A 22,503-nucleotide genomic window follows, 5' to 3' on the forward strand; every position below is an offset into this window, starting at 1 on the left:
AGTTAGACAATGAGCCAGGGGAATCAGGCAAAGACAGGAAGAAACAAAAGGGTCAAAAATAAATCTAGTCTGGTTAGGTCACCCAGATGGTACAAAATGAGTCTGGGAAGACATATAGGACTCTTTTAGTCAGGGTCCTAGAGGTTGTGTTTAAAATCTGAATCTTTACATCCTTGCTTGTGTCTGTAGGAGGGCAGGTGTAGGCAAAGATGGTATCCACTTTGCCTTCTGAAAACATCCCTTTAGAGGACATGAAAAGATAAATAAGGTTATCTTCATTTATCTTTTCAATGAGAAGAAAAGATAAAGAAGAGAACCAGTTAAAAACTAAGTATAACATCTCAGGTGAGAGAAAATAGTGACAGGGACTAGGGCGGTGACGGTGATATTAAGGGAAGTGGTAGTTTCTCCGTCTGACTTACGTCACTCTAGGTCCATCCATGTTGCTTTTAATGGTGTTTTTTCATTCTTTTTTTTTTTTTTTTTTTTAGTAAGTGGTTTAAATTTTATTTTATTTTTAAACTTTACATTTTCATTCTTTTTAATGACCGACTCAATGGACGTGAGTTTTCGTGAACTCCAGGAGTTGGTGATGGACAGGGAGGCCTGGCATGCTGCAATTCATGGGGTCGCAAAGAGTCGGACACGACTGAGCGACTGAACTGGACTGAACTGAATAGTCCATTGTATGGGTTGGCCAAAAAGTTCGTTCAGGTCTGTCTATACCATCTTACACTCCAGGAGTTGGTGATGGACAGGGAGGCCTGGCGTGCTGCAATTCATGGGGTCGCAAAGAGTCGGACACGACTGAGCGACTGAACTGGACTGAACTGAATAGTCCATTGTATGGGTTGGCCAAAAAGTTCGTTCAGGTCTGTCTATACCATCTTACAGATGATTTAAATGAACTTTTTGGCCAACCCTATATACACCACATCTTCTTTATCCACTCCTCTGTCATCAGACATTTAGGTTGCTTCTGTGTCTTGGCTGTTGTAAATACTGCTGCAACGAACACTGCAGTGCATGTATTCTCTTGAATTATAGTTTTCTCTGGATATATGCTCAGGAGTGGGATTGCTGGATCATATGGTAACTATATTTTTAGTTTTGAAAATATAAATGTATGAGTCATCTGCATACAAGAGGTTTTCCTGGAATTCAGATTTCTCTTCATCGTGCTGCTTCTTCTAACCTTTCCAATTTGAAGATCCTTTTCTTTGATAGGGAAAATGGTAAAGTTTGAGAGTTTGATGTTCAGCCCTCCTCCTCCACCTCCTCCTCCTCCCCTCTGCTCCTTCTCCCCTTCCTCCTCCTTCATCATCATCTGCTCACATTACACCATCTGGACCAAGTCTTGGGATTGTCCTTATTCTTCTATTTGTTCCAATTCATATGCTTTTTAAAAGGGCTTTTTTTTTTTTTTAACTGTCCCCGGCTTTTTTATTCTTTTTATTATTTAATTCAAATTTCATTTCATTCTGGGCTTTAGCACTCTTGATACAATTCTTGTGAATGCTCATCACTTATCTATATTCTCCCTGATTGTGAGCCCATCTCTCATGCTAGAAACAAGTTCCTTTCATCTGAGCACTTCAAAACCCTCCCTGTTCAACTCTTTTGGTCTCTTATAAAGGCTTTCTTCTTTTGTTCTCATCTTGATCTTGTGCTATTATATCATCAGAATTAAGGTTTGCTGATCCTAGTCTCCTTCTTAAATCATCTGCCCTTTCTCCTTATCTGATCAAAACAAGTCTCTCCCTTCCTCTTTCTCCCCTTCTCCCTCCTCTATCCCTCTCCTCTTCTTCCTCTTGCTCTCACTGAGATTTGGGATTTTTTTTTTCTTATTGAAAATTAGCCATGATTAAACACCAGCACACATTGTTCTTTGGATAGGTCTATATCCCATGAGTCCTCATGGATTTTTCCAAGTTTGAGGTTATCTTTACATTTTCCCCATCTTTTTTACATATAATAAATTCCATACAATAGAATGTTGCTTATTATATATAACAGAATGTATTATGTATAAAAATTCTTATAATTGCAGTTGTCATATTATAATTAATAATTGTATTCACTTATTTTGTTGTTGTTTAGTCACTAAGTTGTGTCCAACTCTTTGTGACCCCATGGACTGAAATGTGCAGTCCATGTCCTTCACTATCTCCTGGAATTTGCCCAAACTCATGCCCATTGAGTTGGTGATGCTATCTAACCATCTTATCTTCTGCCACCCACATCTCCTCCTGCCTTCAATCTTTCCCAGCATCAAGGTCTTTTCCAATGAGTCGGCTCCTCACATCAGGTGACCAAAGTATTGGAGATTCAGCTTTGGCATCAGAGGGAGACTCGTTTTTGATTAGATAATGAGAAAGAGTGATGAATGAATAGTCATCCAATGAATATTCAGAGCTGATTTCCTTTAGGATTGACTGGCTTGATCTCCTTGCTGTCCTGTGCAGTTCAGTTCAGTTCCTCAGTCCTGTCCGGCTCTTTGTGACCCCATGGACTGCAGCGCGCCAGGCTTCCCTGTACTTCACCAGCTCCTGGAGCTTGCTCAAACTCATGTCCATCAAGTCAGTGATGCCATTCAACAATCTCATTGTCTGTTGTCCCCTTCTCCTCCTGCCTTCAATCTTTCCCAGCATCAGGGTCTTTTCAAATGAGTCAGTTCTTTGCAACAGGTGGCCAAAGAACTGGAACTTCAGCTTCAGCATCATTCAGTTCTTTTGAATGATATTCATTCCAATGAATATTCAGGACTGACTTCCTTTAGGATGGACTGGTTTGATCTCCTTTTAGTCCAAGGGACTCTCAAGAGTCTTCTCCAACACCGCAGTTCAAAACCATCAATTCTTTGGTGCTCTGCTTTCTTTGGTCCAACTCTCACATCCATCCACTACTGGAAAAACCTTAGCTTTGACTAGATGGACCTTTGTTGGCAAAGTAATGTCTCTGCTTTTTAATATGCTGTCTAGGTTGGTCATAACTTTCCTTCCAAGGAGTAAGCATCTTTTAATTTCATGGCTGCAGTTATCATCTGCAGTGATTTTGGAGCCCCAAAAAATAAAGTCTGACCCTGTTTCCATTGTTTCCCCATTTATTTGCCATGAAGTGATGAGACCAGATGCCATGATCTTTGTTTTTGAATGTTGAGTTTTAAGCCAGCTTTTTCACTCTCCTCTTTCACTTTCATCAAGAGGCTCTTTAGTTCCTTTTTGTTTTTCTGCCATAAGGGTGGTGTCATCTGCATATCTGAGGTTATTGGTATTTCCCCAGCACTTTCTTCCAACGGACTCTCAAGAGTCTTCTCCAGCACCACAATTTGAAAGCATCAATTCTTTGGCACTCAGCATATATGTTGAGATAGCATTTGCAAACCTAAATAGTTTGAGATAGTATTTGCAAAAATAAAATACACCTATTTAAAATATATAATCAGTGGCTCTAGTATATTCACGGAGTTGTGTAAACATCACCACCCCCTAACAGAAGAACATCTTCAGCACTCCAGTGAGAGACCCGGTGCCCATTTGTATCCCCTTGCTAGTGCGCTGCCCCCAAGCCCAGGGCAACCACTGAGCTACTTTCTGTCTATAAATTCTGCCTCTTCTGGAAATTTCTTATAAATGGGATCATATACTATGTGATCTTCTGTGACCGGCTTCTTTGAATCAGCAAACTGTTTTCAGGATTCATCCATGTTTTCGCATGTGCCAGTACTTGATGTTTAATGCCAAATAACATTCCACTGTATGGCTCTATCACATTTTTATATCCATTCATCAACTGATGGATTAAAACTGTTTCCATTTTGAGGCTCTTGTCAGCAATGGTGCTGTGAACATCTGTGTACAACTTTCTGTGTGAACACGTGTTTTCATTTCTCTCAAGTATACGCCTAAGAGCAGAATTGCTGAGTCATTCAGTAACTCTGTGTCTAACATCTTGAGGCAAACCTGTCATTATTGCTTTTTCTATACAATCTCTCATTAGAAGCAGCCATGGTCTCATTTATTCAGGAGAGGAGAAGGGGGGCTTGATTTTGTGTGGTGACAAAGTCAAGAAAGGTCTAAAAAGTCTTTAATGCTGACATTGCTTTGCTCGGTAACGCTCTCCTTATCTATTGATCACCCAGGACTTGTCTCACTGTTGTGGTTACACGTTTTACTTGGTAAAGCTGGATTTTAGTAGACGAGGCTGCTCAAGTTCTGTGAAGCAGAACACTTGAAAGGGGAAGCTGCCGCAGCTCCTTTGCCCAGCTAGAACTGTAACACTTTCACTAAATAAGGCTCTTCTAGGATGTTTTCTACAGAAGTCATTTTTTAGAAAATAAAAAGTATTTGCCCAAAGCTTTCTAAAAGATGTTTAATTCATTTGAAGAAAATTAACGAATTGTTAAGGAATATGACTTTTCTCTAAAAGAGAATTTGATGTCCTGAGGACAGATGTCTATTGCTGGTTTACTCCTGGACCCCTAATATCTCTGTCATTGTATCCAACACAATGTTGTGTGTATCTGTACACCTAGCTTCAAAATTGTGAAATGCATCTATATTTCCATCCTGGGTCAGACAAGCAAGTTTTGTTTTGTTTTGTTTTAAAGAAAATTGCAGAGATCACCCCCACATAGATTTCTCCTTGACAAAAAATATATATCACCCACTGACATACTGCAAAGTGAATCAATAGCCCCAGATTATACCAAGCTAAAGATGGACAGCAAGGTAATTTTGTTGGGACAGTGAACAGGCAGGACATGGTAACTGCAACTGCTCTGCCCAAGCGCACAGGCTTAAAAAAAATCTCCCCTAAGTAATCACTTCAGTGTTCTTCTCTGGGTGATAAGATCTGATTTCATTAAGTATCTTCATATGAATGAAAATGCAAAGTTTTGAGTCTGGAGTTGTGAGCCATCCGCTCCCCACCTCCCAAGTTCTGTGTTTACTGCCTTACTCACCCACTTTGCATCGGCAAATCACAGGGAGAAGATAAATGTTCTCCGCTGCTTTAGACCTAATCAAAGCTGAGATGAATAATGAACTTGCTTTTCCATAAAGACATTCTGTTTGGCATTTCAGCTAATAAGGTAAGCTAAGGGCAATTCTGGGCTATGGAAAACAAGATAAATAGTCTCTGTGTTTGCTTCCTGTGCTAATCCATAATTTTTCTTTTAATGTGCTGGAGTTACTTTCATGTGTCACAATGTCTGTGAATTTGGGATGAACAGTTTAATACAGAGTACCCCTCAGCGTACCCTTTTCCTTTGATTTGGTTGCTTATGGTACTGGAGGGGCTGAGGGAGAAATCCAGCTTTTCAGTAAGAACAGCATCTGTATAATAATAGTGTTATCATCTATAGTGCAAAGTGAATTTAGCTAAAGAGCCATGTAGGTAGATACAGCAAAGACAGATAAAATGATTGAAGCCCTGGTGACTGAATGTATTTAGCGTGATGTGTTGTAAATTAACATTGAATATGCTCTAAGGAAAGCAGAGTACATACATCATGTTGGTTTATGAGTCATTTCATTTCTAAGTACATGTTATCCTAGAGAAGGTAGTAATTTTCAATTGCTAAAATTATTCCACAGCTCCGGTTTAGGTGGGTTTTATTTGGTGAGATTGTGTTTTTAAAACAGCAGCCTGCCGATAATGTACATTTTCCTTATTACTTTCTTGATTTACCGGAGCTGCAAGGATTTCTGTTCGTGTGGAAAATGTACTTGTTTGTCCCATGAAGTTCAGGGGATAAAAAACCATCAGATCCCTACGAGATTTTCATGGCTACCTTAGCCACTCTATCTTAAAAACTAAAAGTGATAAAACAGTTACTAGATTGGGTTTTCTTTTTTGTGATCTAGCTTCTCGGGGTTTAACACAAGGATTTTTATTTTAGGCAGATCGGAGCACAAATCCCTGAGACTAGCAAAAGCTTAGCAAGATGGGGAAGAAATTGCCATCTTTTCTTTTCTCTTAAGAACGTCAAAAATGAAAAATGTGATTTCTGTTTTCTGGGCTCACTGCTGTGTCACCTGAAAATCAGAGTCTCTATTCTCTCAAAGTAGGTGACCTCAAAAGATATTTCAGAAGATCTATTCAAAACAGCCAAGTATGTGGGAAATTTTGGAGACATGGAAAGGAAATGGTTCTCTTCTTCCTACCTGACCTTCCCATTTTGTTTTTCTGCGTGGGAAACGAGCTGTGCCACCAGATATTTTTGTTTCGCAGAAATCTTTAAACATTGCAATCAGGCTCTTATAGAAAAGGAAGAATTTTTCTTCTCCCCACCCTCTAAACTGTTCGCAGTACCTGTTTTTCCTAGAAGTGTAAGTAGGTGCTAAGTATGCACACAAAGACAAGCCACTACCAAAGACTGAGTTCCATTTACATGTCCCCCTTGTTCCACCTACAAATTTTAGGCATGTGTCTGGAAAAAACCTCTACTTTAGTAAACCTATGAGAAGTAGGAGTGTAGCATTTGAGTCTATCACAGCTCATTTTTAAGAACATATGTTACCTAGTCATACTTCAAGGTTTTAAAATATGTTCCATTTCACGGCTCTTCTCTGCGTGCAGGACTCTGTTGGAAGCTCAAATATGGCGGGCTGTTTGGGGTTTGGGAGGTGTTCGTTTTCTTTCCCTCTTTCCCCAATTTCTCTCTCATACCTCATCACTCCAGACATCCTTGACTGTCCCCTGCACTTTTATTGCTTCTTTATTTCTGGTATTTCCCCCCTGCTATTTCCCTTCTCCCCAGTATCATTGGTCCAGAGCCTATGGGTTGCATTGTATCCTTTGGAAAGTTGTAAGAAACAAACTAGAAAACAAACTTTGATAAGTGCAAAGTTGCTGTCTATTTTCTGTCATTTGTACAGTACGAAAACTTTGATACCAGAGTGACTTTTTATCCACTACTACTACCTAAAACCAACCTGATGATTTCAAATGCAAGGTTTTTTGGCCAGCATCCTCTTCATGATTCTTTTTGTCTACAATGGTTACCACTCACCCATCAATGTGAGATGCAAAGTTCCTAGTCCTTTCAGGCACTCTGAGTGATGCCAGATGAAGGCGGGTGTTACCTACAGACTCACACATTAACCCCTTGGGTTAGTTAATTAATGGAGAAGATCTAGAGAAAGCAGCAACTGTGCCTTCGCTCCCCACCCTCCACCCCCCAGCACATACACAGCACAGACCACAGCGCAGCCGTCCACTGAGGACAGTGACAGCTGAGGCAGCAGCACACTCACAGATGGCCCACCATCCTAACAAGTTCCTGGAACATGGCAAGGAGGCTTCAGCAGAAGGCAGCAGACAGATTTGTTCCCAAATACACGTGAAGCCCATTCTTGGGGACAATCAGAATTAAGAGGAGGAGGAACAAAGATGAGAGAGGACTGGAATATCACTAGACTTGGTTAATATCACTATCACTTGATGCACACAGGCTGGCGGATGATCTGCATTACAAAAGTAAGGTGTGTGCATGCGTGCATGCTCAGTCATGTCCAGCTCTTTGTGATCCTGTGGACTGTAGCCCACCAGGCTCCTCTGTCCATGGCATTCTCCAGGCAAGAATACTGGAATGGGTGGCCATTTCCTGCTCCAGGGATGTTCCCAACCCAGGGATCGAACCTGCATCTCCTGCATCGATAGGCAGATTCTTTACCATTGAGCCACCTGGGAAGAAGGTCAATGGTAAGCTCAAAAGAGCATCTCTAAAACTGGGCATGCTATCTTCCCCACCAGCCTCCTTAACCTGCGTTTTCTACTCTTATAAATAGGACAACTGTCTACCTCTTTTTACCAACCCAGAAACAGAGGGGAAACCCTTCACTTTCCCCTCTACCTCCCCATATAATTTAAGGTAGACTCCTAAGAGTTAGTCAGATGGATGACTGAAGGGGTGGGAAGCTCACCAAGTCTTATAGATTCTATTTCTATTTGCTTCTCCTCATCCCTTCATCAGCCACTGCCCCATTGAATCGCCATAGTTTCTCTCCTAGATTAGTATAAATAACTCCTACATGGTCTTCCAGCCTCTAGGTTTCCTTTAATCCAATTCATTCTATGTACTAGAGTCCAGATGACATCTCTAAAATACAAATAGAATCAGCAAATCTTCTACTTACTAAACCCTTCAATGGTTCCTCCATACTCCCAATGGTAGAGTCCAGACTTCTTACTATGACTTACAGGGTGTGACATAATGGGGGACCTTTTTGCTCCACAGCCTAACTTCTCAACACTCCCTATGTCCACTCTGCATTTCAGCCACACTGACACTTTCTCCTGGATTCCGTTCTCTCCTTCTCAGGGCCTTTTCATGAGCTTCTTCCTCTTTTGTCTCTTGTATCCACTCACCCCAAACTCCTCTCTTCTCTACTTACCCCTTTTCAACCTTTTAGTCTTGGCTGAGATGTCTCTTCCTCCAGGAAGTCCTCTCTGACTGGCCATAGTTGAGTCCAGTATCTCTCCATAATTCTCACCTATCTGTTATTTCCTTTTCATGTCTTAGATAGAGTTGACTATTCCACTAGCTGATAATTCCATGATGGTAGATATCTGGTCTCTTATTCACAGTCGTGGCCACAAACAAGCCCGAAGGAAATTCTGTCCGAATGCATGAATGGAAACTTGGCCTCCTGAATGACTTCATTACCTTTTGTTCTGAGGAGGTTACAGAAACTGAAAGCAATGATTCTTTGTTACTCATTCCTGCAAAGTATTCTGCCAATGCCTTTCATACACATTCTTTAATCTTCATGTTCTTATTCTCATTTTGTAAATGGGAGAACTGAGGCTCAAGTTGCCCTGAGTAACACTGATATTAATGAATGGTCCCCCCTAGTCTGTTTGATTCCTGGAGCCAGCTCTTTCTATCCACCATGTGGCTCCTTGCTGCCTTACAGTAGGAAAAAAAATTTTTAATCTTAAAAATGAATAGCTACCTGGAGAAGGAAATGGCAAACCATTCCAATATTCTTGCCCAGAAAATCCCATGGACAGAGGAGCCTGGTGGGCTACAGTCCATGGTGTTGAAAAAGAATCAGACACGACTGAGCAACTAAACCACAACAAGAGAAGACATTAACGCTTAAGTAAGGATTCAGAGAATATATCACTCACAGAGTCTATTTGAAGAAAATCCTCAAAAAAGTTGCCCATCAAATAGGTTAATCATAACAATAGGGAAAGATAAAGAATAAACAGTGGTAAGCAAAAAAACACACAATTGTAATTAAGCTGTAATGGATGATGATAACGTGACTGGGAATTTGTGACTTAAGTAATAGGTAAAGATTCTTGAAATAAAGGAGTCAAGTTTTCAGAGAAAATCTAATAAATGTCCAGAAACAGAAAATGAATGGCGGATGGTAGAAAAACCCTTCCTTTTTCACTGCCTGCCTGTTCATTTGCTTCCTAACCTCCCCTGGTCCATCCCAGGTGTATTTTTCCATCATTGTTAACCTGAAATTACCTTCCTTTGTGCTGTATTCTTCTCCAGCCTTAGAGCTGGCTGGAGTTTTATGCCTTTCTTGTTCTCTCCATGGCGAGAATCACTGGGTCTCACATTTCTGCTCCATTTCCATTGTCCTTTTCAACAAATTTTTCTGCTGGTCCTGCTCTGTAATTACTCTTTCCACAGCGCTTTTGCCTGAGCCCAGTTAGATCTCAAGGTTCATCAGTCATGGCTTGACGTCAGACTACTTAGGGGGCTTCCACTGGCCTTTCAAGGGGCAGCAAATTGCTGCTTTTACCACCCACCCACTTCATCAGCGCTGCTCTCTGCGGGAGAAGGCGCTAGAAGTACAACTAGAGAAGGGGCGTATACAACTTCTGGGCAATGATCCATTTTGGGTCTGCCGTGATTGTTTTCAGGGTCCTGGGAATCCAAACCACCATACAGATGCACACAGTCCCAAAAGTTAAGGGACAATAATACAATGTCATGTGAGGGGCAGAGGCTTTCAAGGCTGGTGGAGCTCAGTTTGAAGGCTCTTTCTACTATTTCTTTATCTATGCGGACTTGAGATGTCATTTGACCTTTCTGTGCTTCAGTTTCCTCATCTGTTAAATAGATAATAATGGTGCCCAGCTCATAAACTGTCTTTTCTGGCACAGAGTAAGTCCTCTTCCACGTTGGTCGTGTTGGTGGTTAGGGCAGGGTGGAGGGTGTATATGGAAAAATGGCCCCAAATATAGTCCACCCTCACCCTAGAAAATTGTGAACGTGACTGTTGATGGCAAATGTGACTTCACAGGTGCAACTATGCTAAGGATCTTGGGATGGGAGGATTATCCTGGAATAATGGATAATAATGAATAATAATAATGAGAGGACTCCATTCCCCTCAAGGGAACTACAAGGGTCCTTGTAAGAGGGAAACAGACAGAGACTTGACCACAGAGGAAGGCCACGTGACCACTGAAACAGACATTTGAAGATGCTGGGCTGGTGGTTTTGAAGTGGAGGGAAGGTGGGTGAGACAAGGACATGGACCCTTCCCCTAGGACATCCAGAGGGAGCTCTGGGCTGCTAATAGCTTGATTTTAGCCAAGTAAATCAGTGTAGACTTCTGACCTCCGGAAGTGTCAGAGAAGAAATGTGAGCTGTTTGAAGCCACTGAGTGTGTGTCATTTGATACAGCAGCCACGGGAAACTAATACAGTGGTGATATTTCAGGAAATGAAAGATGACTCCAATAAAGAAAGGGGGTATTACAGAGGCTGCTGCATGGTGAGGGAGGTGGGGAGACCCTCTGAGTATTAGCTGTGCGCTTGAAATGTGGCCGGTTGTGTTGCAGTGCCTGTGTTAAAGGAGGGCCAGAAGAAGAAGGTGGAAGGGTGTCGCGTGGGTGGGGATTTTAGGCATAACCACAAGAGAGGTCTTGTGGAGATGGAGGTGGTTGAGTGGTGGTTGAGGGTGGGACGTGGTGGCTGGGGAGGGTGCTGAGCAGAGGGTAGAATGCCACACTCAGCAAGGAGTGTTTGGTTCAGAAGAAAGGATGGATGGTTTGGGGGAGTTCCCTGAGAAAGGGGAAAAAATGTGGACTTGGAAAAGATCTACAGAAACAAAAGGACCCATTTTCTGTTGTTCTCAGTGTCCTATCACTGATACTAAAAGGCAGTCCAATAAAAGGCATTTTGAAACAGACCTGCTGTGCTTTAAACCAAGTCGAGACTAGTAGCAGGAGATTGGGTGCCTTCAGTTTAATCTGTAGAGGGGCCCCACCCAGAAAGGCTCAGTCTGCAGGGAAATTCTGAACTCTCCATGTATTGTCTGTAATCTGGTGCTTCCGGATTCATGCCTTTCCTCAAGGCCATGCCTCCACTTATGCTGTTTCCTCTCCCGTCACACCCTCTTCTTCTCCCCGCGCCCAGCTGGCAGTCTGGACCACCATCCAAGTGTCAGGTCAAGGATGACCTCCTTGAAGCAGCTTCTGTGGTCACTGCACTCTCTAGTGTGTATTTTCCAGCAATGCCTTCACTTCATTGCAACCACACTTGAGTGCTTCTTGCTTCCCTCCCCCCACTAATTCCACCTTTCTCTCCAATAAAGATTGAGATCCCTGGGGGCAAATAAGTCTATTAATACTTGCATCTTCTGCTCCCATAGTGCCTGGCATATAGGAAGCCCTCAATAAATGTGAATGGTTGCTAAGAGGGTAGATCTTTAACATTCTCAGTGCAAAAAAAAAAAAAAAAAAGATGTTATTTAAGTGATGTGATAAGCTTTCAGCATACTGAGCTATGCTGGTCACCATTTTACAGTATGTAAGTGCATAAAATCAATAGGTTATACCCCTTAAATTACCACAATGTGATATATCAGTCTTAGCTCAGTAAAGCTGGAACCAGCATACACACAAAAAAGTATATGAGGGGGCTTTAAGAACAAAAAAATAAATGTGAATGGATGGATGGATGGATTTATTAATTGTATCCAGTGGGGAGTTATCATAGAGTAATGAAAATCATAAAGTTCATGAATTCTAGGATCAGCATCTAGAGAAAGTAAGGTTTTCTACCCTATTCTTTCAAAAGCAAGAAATTATAAGAAGAAATAACACCAGAACTGTATGAAACAAGTATTAATTAATTCCCTTGCTGTCTGTTGTATGGTTCAAACAACTCAAAATCTGAGCTAGAATTCAGAACAAGTTTTCTTGACTTCCAGATCCAATTTGCCTTTCTCCTACAACAATGATTTTTTTTAACTGCAGTAGGCTGTCCAAAGAGAACAACAAAATACCATGTTAAATGTACACTAATTTATTTTCAAGTATAATAAAAACCACAAGTGGGTTTTTACCTACTTACTGTATTTCAGATTTGAAGAAAAATTATTTAAAATTCACAATTTTTTAAAAAAGATAAATGTGTTCAATGCATGATTTTAATGCTATTGTTTATTATTGCTGCTACTATCTTTTTAATAAAAATGAATAGTAAGAGCAGTAGTCAAAATGTCATGTTCATATTTTGAGTAAAATGAACATACATGAATAGACTCACAGATACAGAAAAAAAACTTGTGGTTACCAAAGGGAAGAGAGAAGGAGGGAGGGATAAATTAGAGGTATAGGATTAACAGATACAAACTACTATATGTAAAATAGATAAACAACAAGGATATGCTGTACAGAACAGGGAATTACATTGTCTTGTAATAACTGAAAATGGAGTGTAATCTGCAAAATTACTGAGTCACTATGCTCTACACCTGAAACTAACACAATATTGTGACTCAACTATGTTGTTGTTTAGTCACTAAGTCATGTCAGACTCTTTTACAACCTCCATGGACTATAGCCTGTTAGGCTCCTCTGTCCATGGGATTTCACAGGCAAGAACAATGGAGTGAGTTGCCATTTCCTTCTCCAGGCGGGTGATCTTCCAGACTCAAGGATCAAACCCTGCATTAGCAGGCAGATTCTTTACCACTGAGCCACCAGGGAAGCCAACTCAACTGTACTTCAGTTGTATCAATTATATTCAGTTATCTATAGGAATTAAATACATTACTAATAAATTATCAAGTGATTAAATATCTACAGCATCTGCCCACAGCAAGCAATTCAAAAGGCCCAATTAGTATGTCCAAGCCTCAAGTTTAAATTAGAAACTACTTTATCCTCATTCTACATCTTTTGGAAGGATTTTGTAAACTTTAAATTACATACTTAATAAGCTCTAAGAGTTTACTCACTAGTGGGAACAGGAAAGGTGCTTCCCAGGTGGTGCTAGTGCTAAAGAACACACCTGCCAATGTAAGAGACACAAGAGACGCAGGCTCACTCCCTGGGTTGGGAAGATCCCCTGGAGGAGGGCATGGCAACCCACTCCAGTATTCTTGCCTGGAGAATTCCATGGACAGAGGAGCCAGATGGGCTACAGTCCATGGGGTCGCAGAGTCAGACAGGGCTGAGGTGACTGAGCAAGCACACATACATGAGAACAGGAAGAACCTGCAGCTCGCTGCCAGACTGGGTGATGGTGGGAGAAGTAAAATTCTGTCCTTCCCTCATACCTCAAACAGGTAACATGTGAACACTTCTGTACAAGACAGTCGTAGGCGATTGTATCGTAGGCGATACAAGCATGTGTACCAACCATGCCCAGTTCTGCGCTTCACAACTGCTGAGAATTTCTAGTCTTTTTTGTTTATAATCCCCACAATGGACTGATTCTTAACATCTCAAAGGCCCTGGCCAGCATGATTAAAACTGATGAACTGCTTTAAAACAATTGCCTTGAAAAAAGAACAACTAACATTTTAATATTTCTTCAAGTTAATATTGAAGTTAATATTTAATATTTCTTCAATGACTTCAAGTAAACCAGTAATATTTTTACTCTCTCATGTTACTCTGTAATCAAATCCTGTGTTTATGGTAGGGAAAATAATTTTGTTGAACTAAAATGGAAAACTCAGTTGTTTTACTCACTTGCTGAAATTTTATCACAAACAGTTGGCTATTATTCTAATACGGTTCCTACCTTCTCTCTCTCCTCTCTATGGTTTTAACTCAATGGCTCCATCCCAATCTATATTATTTTAAAGTTACTAAGAAATTAGATGTCATCAGCTAGTAATGTTCTGGTCTTTTTTTTAAATTGTCTCTTCTAAACTACCAAGTAATCTAAAGAGAGGAAGAAATGAATTATATTTGCACATGACTTTTATAAGCTGGGATATTTTGATTTCTCAAAACAGAATTCTAAATCAAGTCTAAAATTTTGTAAAAATTTGATATTTTTGAAAGCTTTGTTTATGAAGTGGATGAAAGTGAAAGTGTTAGTCACTCAGTCATTTCCGACTCTTTGAGACTCCATGGTCTGTCCATGGAATTCTCAGGCAAGAATACTGTAGTGGGTTGCCATTCCCTTCTCCAGGGTATCTTCCTGACTCAGGGATAGAACCCGGGTCTTCTGCATTGCAGGCAGATTCTTTACCATTTGAGCTAACAGGGAAGCCCTGTTGAATAAAATATAATATTAATAGTATTCATTGTTTGGCCAAATTAATGTATTCACACAGAGTCAAAAATCACATACACACAAAAATCCATACCCAGAGGGATGGAATGGGGAGGGAGGAGGGAGGAGGGTTCAGGATGGGGAACACATGTATACCTGTGGCGGATTCATTTTGATATTTGGCAAATCTAATACAGTTATGTAAAATTTAAAAATAAAATAAAATTAAAAAAAAATAAAAAAAAATAAAATCACATACAAATCGAGTTGAAGGGACCATAAGAGGAAATAGACTTAAATATCATCTAAGTGCTTCATTTCTGTAGAAAAGAAATAAACACTCTAAGTTACTGAGAAGGGAGAGCTAATTCATTATAGCAGAGGTTTAAACATAAAAGGGAAAGGAGAAAGACAATAACATATGTTTGGATTTCGAAATCCTATTATATCGTAACACCCCAAATTGGGAAGATGGAAAACACATCTTGAAAACCTACTCCACACACACATGCCTCTCCCCTCAAAAATCCCAGCACTGTTTTATTAACACACTTTTTCACATGGAGCAGTTGGATCTAATGAGAGGCTAAATCTTGCCTTTGTGTTCGAAATTGACTTATTTTTCCCCTCATTCTGAGTTCTCCTGTAGCCAGCTTCAGGACCATGAGAGCCTGAGAGCCTGCTTGGTTGTTCATCATTAGTATTTATCACTTTTACCAAATGCCACAAGGTGCTCAGAACCATACCTTGCTATTCAGAATAAAACACAAAATCCCTGTACTTGGTGGGGAGGGTGACCCAGACCATTAAAAGCATTCACAGAATCTAAGAAAAGGAAACTACAGGAGTGATGAAACAGGGCATCTGGCAGGCTGGCTTTGAGAGGTGGATTCCCAGGGGCCAGGGATGAATGGGTGGCTGAGAACTCTCTCTCCTTCTTAACCTGACCACCCACCGTGATGGCTCCGGCGGCAGGCTACCTGGGAGTGCGGGAGCCAGTGGCAGGCCGGCAATGGAGTGAGCCAGATATTCAAGTCACATAGCAGGAGGCGGGTGGAAGTGACCTTCCTCCCCAGCGGGCAGATACTGTTCACCTGCCATCTGTGTCACAGCTCTCAGGGTCAGGGAATGCTTGACAAAGGAAGAAAGAGAATCTAATCCCATTACCCGTGTGAGAATTCAGAGCAAACTTCCATAAAAACCAAGGATAAGAACGTGGCCTGGTGATGTCATACACCCCCACCTTCACACGGACCTGGTTTCCTCTTTCACGTTACCCAACAGATGCAATTTCCCAAAGTACATTTTTTAGATAAATAAGGCTGATAGGGTTCTAACATAGGTATATTTTTCTGGGTAGGAAAAGGATGCATTTGGTTTCATTTCCTCCCGGTGTCCTAATCCTTCGCTACATCAGCAATGCTACCAAGATCGGAACACTGATTTTAATGTTTCGTACTTTAATTGACTAGAGTTCTCCTGTGTATCTACTTGGTTTGAAATTTGGGTGACAGTATATTTTCAGCTCAGCCCTATTTTAATGCTTATCCTAGACTCCGTGGAATCATATGACAGCAGGTTTAAGGTAACATCAACCACTTCTTATTGTTGGCAGGTTGGTACAGACAATTATTAAATTGGTCCATAAGATCAAGTGAAATGCACTCAAAATCATCTCTATGTTCATTTTTGTAACCACAGTGCCTGTCACATAGCAGGCGCTCAATAACTAGCTGATAAAAGAATGATGGGAGAGCACATAATTAGAAGGATGAAAAAAAGAAATCTCCATATGCAATCAGAAAAAACTCTTTCTAGCCATATTTAAGGTTTCCATTGAATTAATTTCAGTCACTAAAATGTAAAATTCAGGTGAGATGCCCTTATACATCCAATGATTGTTACTTGTTCCAAAAGTATATGTGTGAGAAAGAAGAATAAGTTACAGGAAGTCCTCGTAACAAAAAAAAAAAAAAAAGTGCCTTTCTTATGTAATGGAAATGGTAAAAGTGGCATTAGAGTTCTGCTTCTTTCTCCAAAGGATATTTTTTAAAAGCACCCACAAATGTCATCCCATCTATTTTTAAGCAAAGTGCTGCTGGATAAACAGCTGATTCGTCTAAACTCAATGGGGAAATTCAACTTTAAGTAAGCTGTTTTATCTCATTGAAAATAAGTGGCACAGACTGATACAGAACATACGGGTCTTTGAATATGATTATATGTGCATTTTCCTAACTTTAAATATAAAATTCTAACCCAAGCTGAAAAAATAGGAAAGCAAAATGTCTTTAATAATAGTTCTTAAAAGATTCTAATTTATGATTCTCCTACTCAACTTCCATCAATTTCCAGTTAAATTGTGTTCCTTAGATTATCTTTGCCAGTGATGGAATAGAACCTACAGATTGAGATCATGTAAAGATGACAGAAATTCTAAAAAACAAACTTGTATGCTTATAAATTTGTGGTCTTTCCACAGATTTTATTTTTTTAAAGAAAAGTGGGTTTGGAGGTTTTCCCACAGAATTCATATTTTAATAAGACTAATACAGGTTCATGCTGGAAAAATACAAACAGTGCAGAATGGTACAGAGTTAAAAGTCAGCCCCTGTTTCCCAGTCTCCCACCACCACTTCCTAAAGATCACCACCACCGCTATCGTTTTAACATTTTCCTTCTCATATTTCTCACAGATATTCAAACTCAAAAATATATGCATATATATGTGTGTATATACTATAAATAGTATTCAACATGTGGCCATTCTACTTTATAAAATATACAGTTGACCCTTGGACAACGTGGGGGTTGGGGCACCAACCCTCCACGAAGAAGAAAATTTGCATATAATTTATAGTCAGCTCTCCCTCTGGGTGGTCCCTCCATATCTGAGGTTCCAGATCTTTGGACTCAATGGGCTTCCCTGGTGACTCAGTGGTAAAGAATCCGCCTGCCAATGCAGGAGATGTGGGTTCAATCCCTGGGTCAGGAAGATCCCCTGGAGAAGGAAAGGGCAACCCACTCCAGTATTCTTGCCTGGGAAATCCCATGGATAGAGGAGCCTGGCAAGCTATAGTCCGTGGGGTTGCAAAAGAGTTGGACATGACTTAGCAACTAAACAACAAATCACAATCATGTAGTTCTCTAACATTTACTATTGAAAAGAATCCGCATATAAGTGGATCCATGCAGTTCAAACCCACGTTGCTCAAAGGTCCAACCGTGTGGGTCTTCTCTCTGTTAGTAGAGAGATCCACCCTGTTTTTTTGTTAGGAGCTATGAGATGCTTCATTACATAGGAGTGTTCATTCATTTAGCAAACGTTTAATGCTCATATACCATATGCTGGGCACACTTCCAAACATTGAGAATACAGAATTGGACAAAACAAAATCTCTGCCTTCAAGAAGATCAAATTCTACATATTGAGGAGCTAGCATATTTACATGCATAGATTAATTCCTTAATCTGTCTCTAGAATATACAAACAACTCATTATCAAAAACACTAACAACCCAACTGAAAAGTGGGCAGAAGGTCTAAATAGACTTTTCTCCAAAGAAGACATACAGAAGGGCTGAAAACACATGAAAAGATGTTCCACGTCACTAATTATTAGAGAAATGCAAATTAAAACTACAATGAGGTTATCATCTCACACCTGTCAGAATGGCCATCAACAAAAAGTCTACAAACAATAAATAATAGGGTGTGGAGAAAAGGGAATCATATTATAAGTGGGAATGTAAATTGGTACACCACTATGGAGAACAGTATGGAGGTTCCTTAAAAAACTAAAAATAGAACTACCATATGACCCAGTAATCCTACTCCTGGGCATATATCCAGAGAAAGCCATAATGCTAAAAGATACATGTACCCCAATGTTCATAACAGTGCTATTTACAATAGCTAAGACACAGAAGCAACCTAAATGTCCATTGACAGAGGAATGGATAAATAAGATGTGGAACACACATACAATGGCATGTTACTCAGCCATTAAAAAAAAAATGAATGAAATAATGCCATTTGCATTAACCTGAATGGACCTAGAGATTGTCATATTAAGTGAAGTAAGTCACACAGAGAAAGACAAGTACCGTATGATATCATTTATATGTAGAATCTTAAAAAATGATCCAAATGAACTTATTACAAAACACAAACAGACTCACAGACTTCAAAAATAAACTTATGATTACCAAAAGGGAAAGGAAAAAAGAGAAAAATTAGGAGTTTTGGATTAACATAAACACACTTATCATATATAAAATAGATAATCAACAAGGACCTACTATAACAGCACAGGGTACTCTACTCAGTATTCTGCATTAACCAAATGGGAAATGAATCTGAAAAAGAATGGATATATGTGTATGTATAACACAATCACTTTGTATACCTGAAACTAACACAACATTGTAAATCAACTATCCTCCAATAAAAAATGAAATTAAAATACGTGGAAAGAAACATCATTCATTATCACACTTTTAACTTTTTACAAATGCTGCCATAATGAACTGCCCACTAATCTTTAATTCATCAGTTGAAGATATTGCAGATATTATTTTTATACATTCAGCCTTTCAGTCAGTGCTTTCTTTATGTCATCAACCAAGAAATGGGCTGTCAATTTTTCATTGTTAATTAATATAATACAATTATAGAATTTGTCCAGATTCTATCTTTTATAAATCTACATCCTCAACCTTGGGCTCAGTCGCTAAGTCATGTGTGACCCTATTTGACTCCGTGGACTGTAGCCCGCCAGGCTCCTCTGTCCAAAGGATTTCCCAGGCAAGAATACTGGAGTGGGTTGCCATTTCCTTCTTCATCAAGTACCTTGAAAGATATTAAAATTTTATCTGAATTGAATCTTCCTGGATTAGCCTAGGTTAATGCTTCAGACGAGAAGCAGGTTAGAGGCCCTAGTTTCTCTCTACTGTGATTGAGTCTACATGCTAGAAAGTTCTGATTTAAACATTTCATGATACCCAAATGCCTCCCAGACACAATTTTTATGTCTCCTTTCTGTTTCCATAACACAAGAACAAAAGAAGGATGTTTTGTAGATAAAAACAAATTAATGTATTTCTCTATAGAAAATTCAAGAAAAGTATACCTCCTGCAAAACTGAGCAGAAAAATCAATTGTTACTTATGTGATTCTTGTTCAAAAAGCCATCCTAAAACACCCAATAGGGAAAACTACTTCTGGGTTTCTATTGCCTCTGTGCCCTATATTATGTATTACAACTGAAGTCAAGTCAAAATTTATATCTAGAAGCACTTTGAACCAAAGAAGAAAAGAAATATTCCCTTTTCTGCCTCTTCCTACCCCACAAGGTCCTACCAAGCCCCCTCAAATATTCTCCTGTTTGAGACTTCTTGCAGTGATATTGGAACATTTGACTAGTTTGGCTAGAAACTAGGAAGCCACTTAATTTTCCTTCTTATTTAAGAACTATGTCCTCTTTAAAAAAAAAAAAATTATCTGTGGACATCTTCACACAAAAGAGTTTATTTTGTTTTGTTTTCTGGAAGTTGTCCAACTCTGTCTCAGGGGGAGAAATAAAATAATTACTTTTTGCCAAATGGAATATCATAAGTGGAGCTTAATTGAACACTTTTCTATTAATTCAAAAATTTTTTCCTCTGCACAAACAATTGCAAACTTGAGTGGGAGGTGAAGTGCCCACTCATACAGCGGCAATGAGGTGCACATGAATTAAGAGAGTCAGCATTGTTAACAGGAAGAAGCTTGACTATCTGAAGAACCCAAATCAGGTCAGTTTGACTCATTACCAAAAAGGTAAAGATAGGGAATAACCTCCCCCCCTCAAAAAAAAAAGTCTTTCTCAAATGAAACATATCTGCATTTTTACTGTCTATAGGAGTTCACAACTTCTGTATTGGAAAAACACCATCGTTGAATATGAAATGTGGGTCTGTGTCCACGTGAGACAATTCTAAAGACTGAATTCCAGTCAATATTTAGGGATAGAAGGAATCATGGAATGTGCCATTAGCAAAGACTTTTCTACAAAGATAAATCATTCATTATCTTGAGTAAGATTCTTACTCATGACAGTTTTTATCATAAAAGGTTGCCGTGGTCTAGGTTCATGATTCAGTGCATGACACATGACATGTATCTATTGTTAGAAGCCAATGCCACTTTCATGTCTCTATTTGCTGTGTTTTGTTTGCATAGATTCCTTTGAGTGAAACAAATCATGGCATAAGCTTTACAAAAAGTATAAGTTCTCAAAGACTGCATTTTGTTGTGATTTTTCCCATCTACACATAGAAGCTACCCTCCGCTTTTGTCCTTTGCATATCCATAGAGGAAGATCAAAACAGTTTTGCAAATTGTGAAAAGAACTCATGAAGATGAATCATTTTCTCATTTTGTTGAGTTCAGAGGATAAATAGTTGCAGTATGACAAGGCTGAAACCACACAGGTCCAAGAGAAGAGATCTGAATTCTAGCCAGTTCTGCCACTTATTAGCTGTATAAACTATAATTTACATTTTGGGTTTCAGTTTCTTCATTTGTAAATGTGACATTTATCAAGCATGATGTGAGTAGATATTTGTCTGAAGAGAAGGAATTGAATTTGACAAACCGAGTAATATACTCAGGTTTTTCTATCAGCAGACATTCTGCAATCTTCTGGGCTTCCCAGTTGGTGCGAGTGGTAAAGAATCTATCTGCAATGCAGAAGACGTGGGTTCAATCCTTGGGTTGGGAAGATGCCCTGGAGTAGTAAGTGGCAACCCACTCCAATATTCTTGCCTGGAGAATCCCATGGATAGAGGAGCCTGGTGGGCTACAGTCCATGGGACCACAGAGAGACAACTGAGCGACTGAGCACCCTGCAATCTTTAAGATGCTAATATGAATGGCAACTCGAAGAAAACTGGAAAGTAGAGAGCACCTCCCAAACCTCCTCCATCCTTGGAACCCTCTTCCATAGTGCATTTCTAAGGATGAATGATCCACAGAATGTGCTTTGGAATATGCCGGGAGAGACAAGAGTTTTAGGGTGAGTCCTTTTGGCTGGTCCTGCCATGGTTGGGTGATGAAGCTCTTTGGTCTAACAGTATTCCGTTGACCCTGCTATGGTTGCAGTTCCCTGAAGACCACAGAAACAGCCAACTGCCACTCCCTGGAGGCCACCAAAGACTGTCTCCTGGATGCTAGTTATAAATCCAATCCCCCAAACCCACCACCGTGATACTACACCCCCCACCAGCTCCTGCACGCATAGCACCCCCCATCTCCACACATCAGATGGCAGACTGCTTCCCTGTCATTTGTAGAGGAGAATCCAGGAATGAAGGTTCCCACACTTACATTCCCACTGATCCAAAACTCAGGTGTAACTCAGGTAATACAATCAAAGATTTCATGAGCACTTTTATTTTGTCTCCCTTTATTTTATTTTTATTTTATTGGGTAGTCTGCTTGGAACTGGAAATGTAGGCATAAATAAGAGTCTCTGCAGAGGAATGACATCTTCCCGCCTCTCTAGTTGCTTACAGATGGGTGGGTGAGACGGATTTGTAAATGAGTGAGTTTAAAATATAGCGATAGTGTTACATTAGTAGTATGTGCATGTTGTTAAGGTAAATTGTTTTTTTAGGTGAGCTCTACATTTGTTTTATGAAGGCAGGTCATTATAGAATTCTTGGGTTTGTTTTGTTTTTTTTTTAGCTGCCCTACTAGGCATGTGGGATCTTAGCTCCCCAACCAGGGATCAAACCTGTGCCCCCTCTTTGGGAGTTCAGCGTCTTAACCTCTGGACAGCCAGGGAAGTCCCACTGGTCTTTCAGAATGCAGAAGTCTCTGAGATTCCTTTTTATTCCATGTGGTATGATATGTAGCTTTTCCTCTACATTTGCCAACAAGAAACAAATATATCACAAATGACCCCCTTGCCCTTAAAAAGCTTGTTAAGTAAATTCACATGCCTGGCAGGCGCTCTGCTAAGCACTG

General features: G+C 39.9%; 1 protein-coding gene across 9 annotated transcripts in view; it reads left to right on the forward strand.

The window, feature by feature from the left end:
- Positions 1 to 22,503, forward strand: part of DLGAP1 (DLG associated protein 1) — a 785,192-nt gene that overhangs the window by 517,567 nt on the left and 245,122 nt on the right. The window contains exon 1 of one of the 9 annotated variants that reach the window (XM_006071840.4): positions 4,936 to 5,092. The exons of the other annotated variants lie outside the window; for them this stretch is intronic. Within the exon in view, the coding sequence (XP_006071902.1) occupies positions 5,042 to 5,092 (51 nt within the window). The 5' untranslated portion in view covers positions 4,936 to 5,041. Of the gene's footprint in view, positions 1 to 4,935; positions 5,093 to 22,503 lie in introns of those variants that run through there. 9 annotated transcript variants of the gene reach the window in all.

The sequence above is a fragment of the Bubalus bubalis genome, chromosome 22, assembly GCF_019923935.1.
Source record: "Bubalus bubalis isolate 160015118507 breed Murrah chromosome 22, NDDB_SH_1, whole genome shotgun sequence".
Lineage (NCBI taxonomy): Eukaryota > Metazoa > Chordata > Mammalia > Artiodactyla > Bovidae > Bubalus > Bubalus bubalis.